This window comes from Agelaius phoeniceus, chromosome 6 (assembly GCF_051311805.1).
Source record: "Agelaius phoeniceus isolate bAgePho1 chromosome 6, bAgePho1.hap1, whole genome shotgun sequence".
NCBI classification, from domain to species: Eukaryota; Metazoa; Chordata; class Aves; order Passeriformes; family Icteridae; genus Agelaius; species Agelaius phoeniceus.
The window spans coordinates 2447853-2464004 of NC_135270.1; the positions used below are offsets into that span (position 1 = coordinate 2447853).

At 37.7% G+C, this 16152-nt stretch overlaps 1 protein-coding gene across 2 annotated transcripts in view; it reads right to left on the minus strand.

Moving 5' to 3' along the window:
* LUZP2 (leucine zipper protein 2) overlaps positions 1-4371 on the minus strand; it is a 128196-nt gene extending 123825 nt beyond the window's left edge. The window contains exon 1 of one of the 2 annotated variants that reach the window (XM_054635730.2): positions 4060-4371. In XM_054635730.2, the coding sequence (XP_054491705.2) occupies positions 4060-4121 (62 nt within the window). In that variant the 5' untranslated portion in view covers positions 4122-4371. The remainder of the gene's footprint in view (positions 1-4059) is intronic. The other variant, XM_054635729.2, reaches the window with a different exon arrangement.
* Between the last annotated feature and the right edge of the window lie 11781 nt (positions 4372-16152).

The following is a 16152-nucleotide window of genomic DNA, read 5'->3' on the forward strand; positions in this document are numbered from 1 at the left end:
AACCCAACAAATGTAAAGAAAATAGCTGACCTAAAAAATACATCCAAGGAAAGCTCAACCATTCTCAAGCTTAATTAGGAAATTCATCATTTTTTTATCACTTCCAACAATAGACATATACCAGATCAACACCTGTACATTCATTAATCAGCTTGAAATGAGCACCCTACTTTTACCCTGCTACAGAAACCAGAAGATGCATTATTCTGAAGCCATTGTATTACATTAGATGCATTATTCTTAAGCCATTGTATTACAGATTGCTTTGTAACACCAGCGCAGTAAGACTGACAATTAACTGTACTTTTAGAAAAAAACTACCACCAGCTACTTCTCCACAATTCAAAAATTCTGCCTTTTACAGCTCTGTTGTTTTACATTCATTTAATGAGTTACTGTAGTAGAAACATTACAATTGTTATGGAGTGCATCTTGTTGTGTTTATGGTCCTGTTCTCTGCTACGAAGCATTCTACTGCAATCAAATTATTCAGTGTCTTGTATCTTTGTCATATTTCATGTGTGGACAGAAAGGAATGCACTGTCACAAGAAAAAAAAAACCAAAAGAAAAAAGAAAAGGAAAGCTCTGTTTCACATCAGGCTTCTTCTAAGGAGTTGTATTTTGTTGTTCAGACAAAAAATCTTGGCATACAATAGCATTTCAATAGTAATGTTCAAATAATATTCAGAAAACTGTCCTTTTAGCTAAAAGTAGGGAGGTCTCACTAGACAAGATCATCTAGACCATAGTCACTGACCCCAATGACTGCCTTCATGCAAGATTCACTTCTACAAGCAGCATTCCAGTCAGACTATTCAGGTATCTGGGGCCACAAATGCAGGCAAGTGCTCACAGAATGAGATCCTGAGCTTACTGTGCACTGTGTCAACTCCCTGAACTCTCAGGGAAGTGAGACTCATTTCTGATCTCATATGAAATCCTATGTTGTCTTCAGCATCATTTGAAAAAAATCCACTTATAACATCTATCACATTAAATGTGCCAAAATAGAAACGTCAAAGGAAATGCAAAAGTGGACAGGAAAACACCAATTTCATGTTTTTTACCAAGCTAAATTAATCTTCAAAAATGTTCCTCTTTGGATTTTGAGAGACTGATTTTAGAGCAGTAATTTTTGCTTACACCGTCAAAACATACGTGTTTAACTGGATAGACAAATTCAATTCAATCTTAGGACCTTTTTGGCACCACAACCAACCAGAAATATGATTAAGACTCATCCTTGTGTCTCAAAGCCATACCAAAATCCAGTTTAGATAATGCAGAAAAGATCATTCATTTCAAAATCATGAACTTTCTGTAATTTTATGGGCATTTGATTGACGCGTATGATTTTAGACCAAGTTTAGAAGTTACATACAATTATGAAATAATGGTGATAGCTGTGTACTTTCCTCTTCTTAACAGTGTTATCAAGTAAGAAAAGATTACACGTTGACTTAACATAGCTTAATTCATTAATTAGCTCATTAATTCATATTTGTTTGCAATGAGGCTTGAAGACATGGGAGATCTTTCCAAACAATCACCATAACATGATGCAAAAAGGATGGCATCACTGCCTGACAAGGAACAAAAATCCATGAGCCGTCCACCTCTGCAACAAGTACCATGTTCACTCATTTCAGTACCAATGTATGAAACAGAGGACAAACTTTTACAAAAATAAACCCTCATGATGGAAAACTCTGTCCTGCAAAGTCAATATTTTGCCTTAGCTAAGCAATTTCACATGGAAATAGACCATACCCTGATTTTTTGCAAGAAAAACCAATCCTGCAATCCTACCTTGTTGGGTCCAACCAACCAATGAGGCACAGGTTCACAGCAAGTATGAACTGCCTTCTGCTGAAGGAGATTAAAGCATAATCTCTGTATTTTTGAAACTTCCTCTATGTGCTGTTGAAATGTTGAACTCCATCTTCTCCACAGCCAGTTAAAAACCAAGTGACTGCTGAAGAGAGCAAACCAGGACTTTTACAAATCTCCAACTCTACAACAGAATTTCAGCCTCCTTCGTAACGGGATGACCAATCTGGTACCAAAACTCACTTTGCAACACATACTACACTGGGCTGGAATTTTAACTGGGATTTCTGTCCCACTGAGCATTTTCATCTCTCAATTATGGAAGAACATAAACCATCACAGGCCAACATTGTGCTCTTACGAAAATATACACACTCCTCAGAATTATGATTTTCATAATTAGCATCCACATGCCAATTTCAACTTCTTGATATTCTTTACAACTATTTTTTTGAAAGTTGAGGGAGGATTTGAATTTATTAGTTTTTTTGACAACTATCCAGAATTAACTATGCCTCATTTCTCATACTGGTAACATTTCCTCAAGAAGATAAGGACTCAATTTTAGGGTTCTACACTAAATACCTTGACTCCCATAAATGTTCAGGCAGTTTTTAAACTTTCCATATCTCTTTTCCATACAGGTTGATCTGCACAAGCTCATGCAAGATACAAACCTGCACCTGCAAAAGCTGGTTTGGTGCTTCCTCTCCATTTTGACTCTTCTTCCAAGGATGCATCACTCTTTAATGAGCATAAAATTATTAACCCAAATTAATTCACCTGACTGCTAGTGAAGGTTTCCTTAGACCTTTTATTAAATCAGAAGAACCAAACCACAATATATTCCTCCAAGGGCTATATTCCAAAGCACATCAGCATGGCTCATATGGACCAGCACTGTGGAAGCCCTAACCACAAGTTACCAAAAAAAGCTGCCTCCATTCTAAACTAAGGAACTTACTGGATAATTGAAGCAATTTCCTGATTTCTCCCTGCATTCAGACATTTTCCCGTTCAGAAATTTTCAATTATTATTTGCCTGTGTATGCAGCTCCTGCTGTCCCTTACTTGACGATGTAGCCGGCACACATTTTTTTCTTTTCTTTTTACATCTCAGTGAACACCTTATGTTTTAGGCCTTAAAACATGCAATGCTTCTGCAAAAGGCTGCTTCGATGCCCATTTTACATAAGGAGCATATATCCAAGCATAAAGGAAAAAGTCACATTTTTCTGAAAAATGTACACATATATATCCTCCAAAAACACGCTTTAAAGACTCATTACTATTTATTACACACTTATTTCTGTGTTAATATTCCAACCCAGCAGAGAAATACCATAGCCAAAATTTCAGCTTGGTTTACTGATGAGGAACTGGAAGTTGTGCAGCGTAAACAGCAGTATCATACTAGATCTGCTCTGTACCCAACGTTAATTTCTCATCTGTGTTCATCAAGACAATGGGATAACATGTCTCAGCTTTACCTTTTCTTTGCTGAACTGGCAACGCAGACAATATACTGTCCCTGAGCAAGTGAGCAGAACACATCATCTTACCAGAACACTGCATGCTCAGATCAGGTTTATTTTTTAGCTGCAAAAGATTTTGTTCATATTTTCTCACTTTCACAGAAAGGAATTATTCTAGATCGCAGCAACTTTTTATGCATTTACTGGCATTGAGATAACACTACAATATCTCACAGTAAAAAAGTAACTCCCCGGTCATTATTCAGATAGAGAATCCTGAGATGAGATTGTTCAAGTGTTTTGCACCCAATAAGGGAAAACGTTAGCAATTCTCAGCTTCACCTGTTTGCCATTACAGTGAAATAGAGCCTGTCTGGTTTAACTGCTGCGTGTATAAAGCTTACATTTGTCACTGCCTTGTTACACACCACAAAGCCGTGGGTCAAATTATACAGGAGCATCTCCTTCCCAGCATAAAAAAACCCCAAAAATCGACCAACCAACCAAAAAAAAACCCCACAAAAACCAACCAAAAACCCCAAACAAACAAGCAAGTAAAAAGCAACCAAGAGAACATTCAATCTTGAGACGATCAGGAGCGGGAGCGAGACAGAAAAGAATCAGAGACGATCTTTGCCCTAAACTTAACACCCCAGCAAGACCTGAAATCTGTATTATTTATCTTCCAGGCACTGAACCTGAGAAAGGAAACAAAGCAGGAGCACTCTAAGGAAAAGAGCTGTCGGTACTCACCTAGTGCCAAGGACCAGAGCAGGGAAGAGAGGCAGCACGTAACAAGCAGCGATGAATTTCATCCCGGCCCTCCTCCGCTCGCTCCTCTTCCTCACAGCGCCTCCGTCCGCGTCTCCTCCAGCCTCGCCTCGCCCGGGGAGCTGCGGACAGGTTCCGGCAGGACAGACAGACAGACGGCGTGAAGGAGAGAGCTCCGGGAGCGGGGTTCGAGCTCCGGCAGCGGTACCAGGGCACAGCGAGCCGGCGGCAGCCCCGAGCCCGCCCCGCCGCTCCAGCGCCGGCGGCTGCGCCAGGACGCGCCCCTGAGGGGCGGCCCGGGAGGGATTAGGGCGTGAGGCGCGCGGCTCCGGCCCACGGGAACGGCGGGCCACGGCCGGGAAAGCCCTCCTGGAACAGAAAATAAAATAAAAAATAAAATAATGAGGAAGCCGCAGTTAAACCACCAGCGGTATTTTGCAGTTAGTGTCTTTATGTGCTGTGAGGGTAAACAAGACAGGTGATAGGGAGGCAGGAGCTGTTCCAAGCGGGTGTGAAGCCCCAGAGCAGCCCGGCACCAGTACACGGAGTCCCGTGTCATTTCTGCAAAGCGGGAACACACAAGCTGCTCTTTCCATCAGGTGTTCGTTCACCCCGTGACAAGTTGAAGGTAGGAGCAGAAGGAGCTTCCAGAATAGGATTTGGAACAATGTCATCCCTAAAAGCCCTTCATCACCTGAAACAAAGAAATAAATAACCTTCTCCTGTTTCCTGAGTTTGTATTCTCCCAATCTTAATCGTAAATTGCATAAATCAGCAAATTTGTTTAAAAATGTTTTCAGTGTGTAGATAATGGCCTACCTTAAAACAAGTTCATCTGATGGCAAATCATATGAAAGTAAAACATTTAAACAGAAGGAATCTTTCTCTGCAAGACCACAAAACCCCAATCAAACAAACTTGTCTGCAAGTGAAGGAATGGTGCTCATTACAAGAAACTTGAAAGATATCTGGTCACCTATGGGCTTCTCTGCTCTTACAAAAGACATCCAGAAACTACATTATACATCACAAGCCTAAAATAAAAATTTCCTTAGTTTAAACTGGTTAGTCACTGCATTCAGCTGTTTATTGCAGAGTAATTTTGTATTCCATCACAGAAAACAGAAATTCACTGTTTGAAATGAAGACTTTTTAAAATTAGCAGTGTCCCTTAATAAGATGTGTACATGGTGAATACAAACAAAATTAATAAATTGCATCCTTCAATAGCAAACTGAGAATGATGGGAGGTAAAACAAAAAAATGAAAAGGTGATATAAACAGCCAAAAAGGAACAAAATAATTAATTTCTGACTTTCTGTGTCCCAACTCTAGTATCTTTCTCAGCACACCTGGCAGCACACTCTATTCAATCACATGAATTTGAACCTTTATTTATTGTTATTTTGATGCTACATACCAGCTTGAATGAACAGTCATGTTACCATGGATACTTATAATAGCATGGTAAAAAGGTCATAAAAAGAACTGTTAGTTTGTCATTTTCTCTTCTAGAAAGAGCCAACATTTCCAGTCTACCAGGCACTTCATAGTAATGTATCAGCAGCTAATAATTATTTCATCTTCTTATTGTGAAAAATGCTTATTTTATGATTGGCTTCTCACAAACATCAAAATGAATATTATATGTGTTATGTTAGAAAGTTATGCTGTATTAATTTTCTTAAGTAATGTATTAAATATAGTTTTAGGTTATAACATATGGTTGAAATAGAGTCTGTGCTATGTAAGATCCTTTTTTTAAAGTGAGGACTCACACTGAGATAGCAGCCACAAGACACCTGAGAATTTATTGCTCTCTTAGCAGAAAAAACTTAATTCTTCCTGCCTGCTCAGCCCTGAAGACACTGTCAGGATTGAGAGGAAGAAGCTGACACTGCCCAGACAGAATCCTGTGTTTGAATGGAATTTATGCACCATGGATGAGGTGTATGGATATACAACAGGCTGTTGCTTTTAAGGGTTAATCCTCTGTTAACGTGGGGCCTTTTTCAGATTTGTGCTGCCCAGAAAAGGTACCCGGACATCTGTAACTCTTTGTTTTTATTGTCTCATATTGTCCTAAACCAAATTGTCCAAAAGTATTATTACTCTAATTATGTTGCTATTTTTATAACCATTTTATTACTATTAAAGATTTAAAAGTTTAAAAACAAGTGCTTGGTGTTTTTCACCCTTTTATGTGCATTCATACAGAGTGGAACAGAGGGGAAGGTGCTAGTGCATTGAGGCAGTAAAAAATGCTGAGCCATCTTAAGTAACCTTGTGAAATTCTGCAACTCGAGGAACTATTTTTTAATTTTATTACTGCTCTGCTGCTTTCTTTGGGAAGAGGGGGTGGAATAGAGAGGCTTACTGCTGCTTCTTGGTTTCACCTCAAGGGTTTTTATCAGGCTTGCACGGGAGAATATCTCCACAAGTGGTTGAGTGGCTTCAGTACAGGCAGTCTGCAGCTGCCACACTGCTACATCACCCAGATATAACATCACCATTCCATGCATAATTTCTCCATCCTGTTCAGAATTGATTGGACACTCAGGAAGCTCTCGTGCTTCCCAGCACTGCTGCTTTAGCCCTGCTCTGAAGTGAACATCAAGACTGTCACAGCTCACTTTGAGCCTGTAAACACCTCAAGAACTCAGCATACAGGGTTTGTAACAACCCAGGTTGGCCCATGGGAACCCTCAATCGACACAGCCAGGCTAAGCAGAGACTGCATCCCTAAATACTGAGCTAGACACAGGAACAGTTGCATCACTGAGAAGATAATGCTTAGCAGTAAATTGCATGTGGGACAAAAGGGAAACCTGCTCTTTTAGAGGTAAATTTCTACAATTAAGGGCTGGGCACCTAATCTTCAATGCTGTTCTTGTCAGACCTGATTGCACTACAGCTGTTTGCCTAAAGACACAAAAACCCCATCCTTTTCCTCCCTCCTATTGAGATAAATGACGTTGATCTTCACAAGTTGGAGAGGTTTTGTGTTTTGGTTGGGTGGTAAGTTGTTTATGTGAAAAACGAGGTTCACTCTCCTGGTAAAATTTAAAAGTTTAATGAAGGAAAATAGGCTACAAAAATAAAGCAAAGTTTAATGGCTGGGTGCTCGGCATAGAGCACACCTGCTACTTCAGAGACACCCTTTACATACCTTTCCTATTGCATATTCAAAAAGAATTCTGCATATTTAAACATTTTCCCATACTAGATCACATGTTCCAGGACCTGTTTAGCATGGCTCCCCCTCGGGTCTGCCTTTTTAGAGCATGTGCATTTCTCAGCTGTGGTTTTTGCCTGTTCTTATTGTCACTTCCACCTTGGACTTTGGTCCATACTTTCTATAGAGAGCAGGTGCTGTGTTGGGGTACCTGTTGCCGGTTCCCCCCGACTTCTGGGACTCTGGCTGGGCCCTCCCCGGGGGCTCCCCTGTTGGGGAAGACCCTCCTGGAGCAGTTCTGTGCCAGGAAAGAGAGACACACTGGATTCTTTCAGTCTTCAGGTTCCTGTTTATCGTTATCTTATCTAGAGTTTTGCACGCTGTCCACACCAGGCTCAGTGCACTGGAAAAGCAGCACAGAAATGGCCAACAATATCTAGTTCCAAGGTCTTTTAAAGCTAAACTATCCAATTAAGAACTGTACAGCAGAAATACATCCTGATTAATTCTTTCATACTTCAGAAATGGTAAATAAGCTCTTTCTTCAATTCCTATCCCTTTTTTGGGTGATAGTAAATACAAATATATTGCTCCATACTTGGATTTGCTTTACCTTGATAATGGACTTACCCTTTGGTGAGTCACAAAACAGAAATTAATATTGATTAAAATTTAGCTATAAATTTGATAATTTAAAAGGATGTATTTCTGCTGTACAGAGATTTTATTGGCAAGTGATTTTCACCCATAACAGAAAAGGTGTGATTAGTCTAGGGCAGACCATGACATTTCAAATCTTTACCCTGGCTACACTGTGAAATCTATTGAGGGACATTGCAGTTTATGAAGATTTTTTTAAAATAATCTTTCAGCTTTTTATTAGCTAGTGAAGGCTGGAATATAAAAGTGCTGATCTTCAAAATCAATATTTAACCATGGCGAGTTCCATAAATGTTATGAGTAACTCCAAAAATCAGCATGGATGTACAAAGTGCAAATGTATACTTCGTGTTCTTTAAGAACATTATTCATTCTCCTAAGAAACATCACAACCCACATTCTACATTAAGTAGTTAAATCCTCTCCAATAAACTTTCCTATGTTTTCTTTGACCTTTACACTTTTGTACTAAGTGATCTTTAATATTCAATGGTCCAAGACTTTCTTACTATACTTTCTTAATTTGGGCTTGGTTCTGTAATAGCATAAAGCTTGTCATAGCTTGATTCTGTCACAACATAAAGAAGAGGCATTGGGGTCACAAATCAGGTTTATAATTATCTGCTTTTCCCTACCACTCCCAGCTGTCTTGTAACTGCTTGTCACACAGAAATTTTAATTGTGCAGTCTAGTATAGTGCTGTAAGTGACAAGTGACAATTAACCAAAAAGTTAGTTTGATAACATCTACATGACTGAGAACATTAATAGGGCAGTATCATGATAGTATCTAGGGTAGCTAGGCTCTGTTTCATTGTTTGTTGTCCTCCAGGGAAGCTGTGTTCCTTTACCAAACTCTTCCAAATACCAGTGTCCTGACCTTTAAACTCTTCAAAGCCATCATGGACTTCTCCCTCTTTGCACTCTTCCACACAAGGAACTACTGAGCTTTCTTCAGAATCAATAATTCTGAACAGAAAAGTCTTTCTATTTTTAAAGTTACAGATTATATTCAGTACACAATAATATTATGATTTCTCCCCAACCTTGGGCAAACCTTCAGATCCATAACTTCAGTAGAGTTGACTGCAGAAATGCTGTGAGGCAAGTAAATATTAGATAGCTTAGATGGTTTTTAAATATAACAGAAGACAGAACTAGTGTACTCACTCCATTTTTCATTTTATCTCTTTAAATATACTCACAATAAGGATAAATCTAATGTCTTTAACCAAACCTGCCCAACTCTCCTATTATGCTATTCTAATTAGAAAAGTACTTAAGTCCAATACAATTTGCTCTTAGTGCTACTGTGTTCTTGCACAATGAGACATGATAAGCAGCTTCTCTTCCAAAAACAATTGTGAAAATTACTGATGAATTTTTCTATTGTGCAGTCCAGAGCAATTAAGGAACAGTCTTTCAGCTGCTCCAGTAGTTGCCAGTCTCTTGCAAAGACCAAACACAAAAGCTGATTAAGTTACCAGAAAGAGCTGCCAACTTTTAATTATCCTCCAATATGCAGGATGGATATTTGGAAGATCAATTGCTCCTGAATTACTGTCCTGGAAATAAATTCACACTGCTGGTTCAATCACCATGTATTCTAAACCAAATTCACACTGCTGGTTCAATCACCATGTATTCTAAACCGAAACAGACGTCTCTTTGTTCTGAGTAAGCTCTTCCTCTTTCTTCATCTATGTACCCCTTTTCTGGCACCCCAGTCCTTAGGTGGAAAAAAAAGAAGTAAAAATAAATAATGATAAGACAGAAATCCCTAGACAGTATGGAAATGACAACAGTTAGAGACTTGCAGAAGCAGTTGTTGTTCAGGGTAGTTGTAGTTCAAAAGGTAGGAAATAATACAACGCTACAAAATGGATTTGAAATTAATCTCTCTCTTTCTAAGAAAGGGTGGGGGCCATGGGGAGTTGATCAAGAGACCCTCATGCTAAGGGAGCACCAATTACAAGCAGTAACTTCCTTAGAACTTTTTGTTTATTTCTTTGTGGTTTTTTGGTTTTGTTTTGTCATTGTTGTTTCTTGTGTTGTTCTTTTTCAGTGTCTTATTTTTTGCTAGCTGTCATTCAGGATCAGACTGAAGTAGTTCCAACAAAAATGCTTGGAAGCTTATGCATTTTACCTGTCAGGGGAATTAGATAAAATTATTGATGACTACAAGCCTGTAGTACAATTTACAATTTAATTTGCAAGTGTAAACCATATGTGACAATGCTAACTTCCTGTCCAACTCCCATCTTTCTACAACTTAGTACTCTGTGAACCGTAATTTAAGGGTCAAATAGTCAGCTTTTTCACAAAGAACAGAATGGTAAAAAAAAACTGATTTCAATGTATTTTCTTTACCCCACAGCTTTAATCCCTTTACTATTTCTGCAGAGAAGGAGGGGAAAAGTTGAACATTTTTTCTTCAGATATGGGATTTGTATATTTTATTTCATGTAACTTGATGGCAAATCTTGAATAAAAATCCCTGCTAACTAATCCACAAAGAAGGATGAGCTTGAACTGATCGTGACATAAAACATATTAACTTTCCCCTAATATACGTCAAGTTTTCAGGGAAAGGACTGTTCTTGATATTTCAGTACTTGACATAAAAGAAGTTGTTAGAAACTTATCCCCCCCTCCCCATCTCTGCTTCAAGTGATAAATACATCAGCCAGCTAGACACTAGAAATCCAGTTTTATAAGAGGTTATAAACAGTAACAGCATGAATCATCATCAGGATGCTTAGGGAATTTGGAACTTATAAATTTTACAGCTGGAAGCATTTACAAAATTGGAGAAGTCAAGTGACATGACTAAGTCATCAAATGCATCACTCCATGTAGTGCAGGTTAGTCATCAGACCTGTGTCTAACTTACATAAAACTGCAATCAGACCTAATTCAAATTACTGAGCTGTACCTTGGTGTGGTTTGAGTCTATCAGAATCAAGTCATCCAGAAAGTTAATTCAACAGACTCTAGAGAGGTGATTTCTTCAGATTGAAAATTTCCTTCCTGTCCATCATTGAACAAGCTTTACTTTACTTCTATTTTCTTTCAAAACAGATTTATTTATAGAACTGAGATCTATGCATTATTATTATAGAACTGAGATCTATGCATTAAAATTGCTATAATTTTGCCACTTCAATTATCCTCTTTTATTCATACTTCTGAGAAATACTATTATAATGTACTTCAGTACATCTGGCTTGAAAATCAATTTCCCATTCCTAGTATGATAGTCATATGTCTTTCCTTCCATTTTTTGGTCCCTGACAACAATATTCAACTAAACCAGAAAGAAGTTATACATTTTTATTGACAATTTGTCAAGAAGTTTGAATACTTTGTTTTTATCTTTTATTCAGAGCTCATAAAATTAGATTTAGACAAAAACCTTACAGAGCACAAGCAAAACTTTTCTATTCAATAACATGGAAAGAAAAAGAGTCCAAAACCCCTCCTATGAAAAAAAGTCAGAAAATAGATAACAAGTATTAACTCTTTCAAAATTGCCACAAATCTCTTTATTACACCTCCTGAATAAAATGTATTAGTTTCATATCTCATAAATCTGAAGAGAGTTTCAGTCCTACCTGGGTACTGCAACTCAGTAACTGGGGGCTGTGAACACTACATGACAACAAAGTAATGTATAACAGCATTAAAAAAATTATGATCTGAAGCTTCTACACTGTATCAGATTCCTAGTGTAGTAGCTAAAAAAACCCCTGAACTACTTCTGGCTAGCAATAATGAGAACCTAATACATGTAAGACATAGCTGTGAAGAAGAAATGTTAGAGTGCATACTCCTGCTGCAACTATTTAGAATTTAGAAAAGACTGGAAGACCAGACCATTTTTCAAAAAAAAAAACAAAACCACCCCCATGCAAACAACCAACCCTCACTCCATGCAGGGAACAAGCAGTCCTGAGATGCAGCAGGTTTAGCAATTCAGGTAGAGCAACTTTGGGTACCAGCTTGAGCAGATCTACATCACTCACTCTTCAGTGACCTGCCCACCCATCTGTAAAGCAGATATGTCTCCTAGCTCGTCCTTCAGCCTCCTTAGTTCATTATTTTAAGTTTTGGAGAACCGATGAAAGTGTTTTTGAGGAGCTCAAGAGACACTTGATATTACATGGAACATTACTTCACCTTATGCTTTAAGCAGCTTTCTGTCATTTGTTGTTAGTGACCACATTAATGTGGTTTGTAACATTCATAAGTCGAAGATGTACTATGAAACAGTGACAAATTCCTTAAACCTGGCTGGACTGTCCATTCTTTTGTTTCATATTTAATGCTGTTTCAGCATAAAAATTTTTAACATTTAAAGTATTTTACAGCAGTTTACCTCCATAAAAAAGTAAGTGCTATACATCAGTCCTACATATGTTAAAGTAACCCAATAGGCTGAATTTCCCATTTTTGAGTGAATTTTCACCAGTTCTGCATGAATCCTTTTGAAGAAGCACCAAAATACTTGCGGGTGTATTACACAGAGACTTGAATATTAGGAGAACAATGTGTAGGACTGCTTCCCTTGAGCAATATTAGAACTGCTAATAGCTAGAGAAGAAACCTTTGTAACATCCAGGTTGGAATTTCATAATTTCTCACAGATCTTGTAAAGATCCTTTTATCAAAGCCATCCTCTTCTACATGCAAAAATAGGCCTATTCAGGCTTTCATATTCAATTAAGCACAGGTTTCTCTTTATGTCAGTGCAGGTCATTTGCCTTATTGAGATACAAATCCTTTCTAGGCAGAATCAAAAAAAATCGGGAAATTCAAAATTCAGAGTATCAAAATGCTTTCTGAGATACCAATCCATTTTAACTGCTTCAGTAACAACCTCCAAAGTCAAACCAGAAACTTGATAGTCAGTCTTTTCCATTGCTCATGTTGAGCATATTCAGATTCTTCAAAGAGAACCCATTGCAAAAGAGGAAGTGAAAAGGTTAATTTTCTGACCATAACAGATAGAGCTGATTACATAGAGATAGATTTGATTCATAAATCCAACTAATGATCTGATTTTCACTATCAATGTACTGCATCAAATGAAAATGAAAATAAAATGTGGCCGGGGTTCTGAATGCAGGTTAATACTTGAGTGTAACAGACTCATTGTAATGTAAAATGTATTAAGACTGGTGAGCAACTGTCATGGTTATCCATGTGTTAGGAACAGTGAGAAATTATTAACCAAGATGGCAAATACATAATGAATCTGACAAATGAAAGATTTTCTTCCACTTCTCAAACTGAAACTGCTGAAACAGTATAAAGTATTCTGGATCAAGAGTTTAATAGGAAATTAATTCAACATTACATCCAGATTATTTCTTTCCCTCATATGTCATAAAAATGACAAAAAAATGTACAGGGTTTTGCATATGTTTTCTCTTTTAAAAACACTCTTTACAAAAATAGCCTCAGAGAGCTGTACTGGTGTTCACCTGGAGCATTGCTGAATTTAGAAGTCAAGATGTCACAGAGTCTTTACACTCTTAACTACAGCAGACTAAAACCCATGCTATGAAATAAGAGAGGAAAGGTGCAATTCAATTCATTACCCATGCCATTTTTTTCTCACAGAATGAGTGACCTGGAAAACAGAAACCATGCTACCCAGACTGCCTGACAGTTTCTGTGGCCACCAAGGGCAGCTATCAAAAACACATAGTTAGCATTATCAGAGTGATAAGGATTCAAAATTTCTGCAAAAGTCTACTGAGATTACTAAAAATGTTTGCATTCTTTACAAGCAATTTAAATAGCAGGAAAGTAAAAGATGTTTCCTAGCTCCTCAGCCTTCAAACACGCACCAGTATCCACTCAAGAAAGTTCACAATTTTGCTGCAGAAATAAGCCCAAACAGGGTTAAATTCTTCTTAGAAAATGTCAAACAGTACAATATTGTTGCTTCCCTTACAAACTCTTTGAAGAAAGTTAGAGGTCAGAGCCCTTGACAAGGCAGTGGCACAGTTCAAACCCTTCCTCACCTCAAAAGCTTTTGTTCTACAACTCATCCCTTTCTGCTTTATAGAATGCTGAATACTGTTGGAGCATTCCTGAACAGTACAGGACAAGGCAGAGAAACTTTTTTTGACTATTTGGCATGAGTTTCTTGATTCTTTTTGAGTTTAGACTCAACATATTGAGAAACAGAGTGTTTGCTGACAGAGGGCTCTCAGCACCTAACCTAAATAACAAGCAATGCAGAAAGCAAGCACACATTTAGGAGTAAGAAGCTCTTGAGGAAGGCAGGTTTGGACAGACTTTGCATAGAGATATTCATCAGGCTAATGATGAAATCTCAGTACTTCCTCTATAAAACTGGAAATGCCGAATCAGAAACTTCTCAGACTATAAGAAATTTTATTCTTTTAATTAAGAGTACACTGGAGCCAAGTAAAAGACAAGAAATTAAAACAAAAAAACAATGACACAAAAAACCAAACATAAAACAACAACAGAACCCAAACCCCCCAGTACTGAAGATTCAAGGCCTTATTGGGGTATGTTAACAACCAGGAACATATTTCTGTGAGTGGCAATATTTTACCAGTCCAGATTACAGCTGGTTTCACTAGGCTTTTTTTACTATTCATAATGTAGAGGAGGACACTGCTTTCCAATGCCTCACTGCTTGTCCTTCACTCCCATGTTTCTTGACTATTTTAGAGACTGTTAAAATATTTGTAGAATATATATGTTCAACACTTCAATACAAGTCTTATATAAAACTAAGTTGGAATGGAAGTTCCCTGATCTTCTAGCCATATTTAGTAAAGTCAAGAACCAAACTATTTTTGCAACATAGTAATGTTGCATGGTGGATAACACCTCAAAAATCAGCTTAGCTTTCTTCCAGCTTCAAACAGAGATCACACCAAGGAGATGAGTCATTAAAGGAGATTAGCTTCTTCAGTCTAATGAAGAGGAAAGCAGCAAATGCTTCCCTCTGAATTCTGGTGATAACAATTTCAAAGCCTTTCATTTCAGAGAAGTAATCAACTGCAGTTATAAATCATAAGCTACCACAAGCATTAGTCAAGTTTCTGGCATATTCATATTCAAAAAAGAAAACTTATGTGAGTAAAGAGGAATATTAGTATTTTGTAACAATTTTAGCAACTACTGATACTGGGTGTGTTTAAAATTTCCAGTCCACTTTGATTAATGGAGGTCAAAACTGATGTATTTGAAAAATGAAATATGACGGATGGAATAGTGAGCAATGTATGAGCTAAAGATTCTTCAATACAGAGATTTTCTGATACATCTGTATCTATCTACATCTATATCTATATCTCTATATCTCTATCTCTATCTATATAATCTCAGAACCAAGTGAAAACTCCAGAGTCACAGTGACTGGTTGTAGCAGATAAAGGCTTGCATGGTGCACACATTCCTGTGAACACATGGCAGTCAGTTTAGTGTGAAGTGCTGTTCACATACTCTTGGTTTGCTGCCAGAATTGCATAGGATGACTCCAGAAATGCTGGGACATTTCAAAGCTCCTGTGGGTTTTCACTTGTGTTTGGAGAGAGAATGAACTAACTGCTGCTCTGAAAAGGAAAGGGCACACAGAGGTTCACAGAGAACCATTTTATTCTGCCCTAATGAAACAACTAGAGACTAGATTAATAGACTAAGTTAGCAAATGAAATTGACTAAAATTACAAAAACTAAAAACAAAGCAGCCCTGACCTTTTTCATAAAGTTGGAGTTTTTACCAGTGAGAATAGGTTTTGGCTTCCTGCACTCTACTGACATTGTTGAAAACCCCAATAGTGCATAATCACTGGCACAGTTGCATGTCTAATTTGGCCCAATATTTTGGGAAATTCACGTGAGTTTCAAGTACACCCAAGGATTTCCACCATCCTTCTAGGACATGCTTCAACTACATCAAACATTTATGCCACATCCAAGTCTTCTTATACATTAGGTATGTAAAACAGCAGAGCTATGTGGAACAAAAAGTCTCCAAAGAATAGCGCCCTGAACAATCTGTGATGAATTAGCTAGTCATTTTTACATGACATGAACATGATAAACATTATTTTTTATCATATTTTTGTTTTCAAAATATCACATTCTGTCTGTGTACTTATAGAAAATACTGCATTTAGCTAATTAACCCAGTCTCAAAGGCAGGAAGTTTAATGCATAACTCAGAATAGTTGTTCATTAATTAAACAA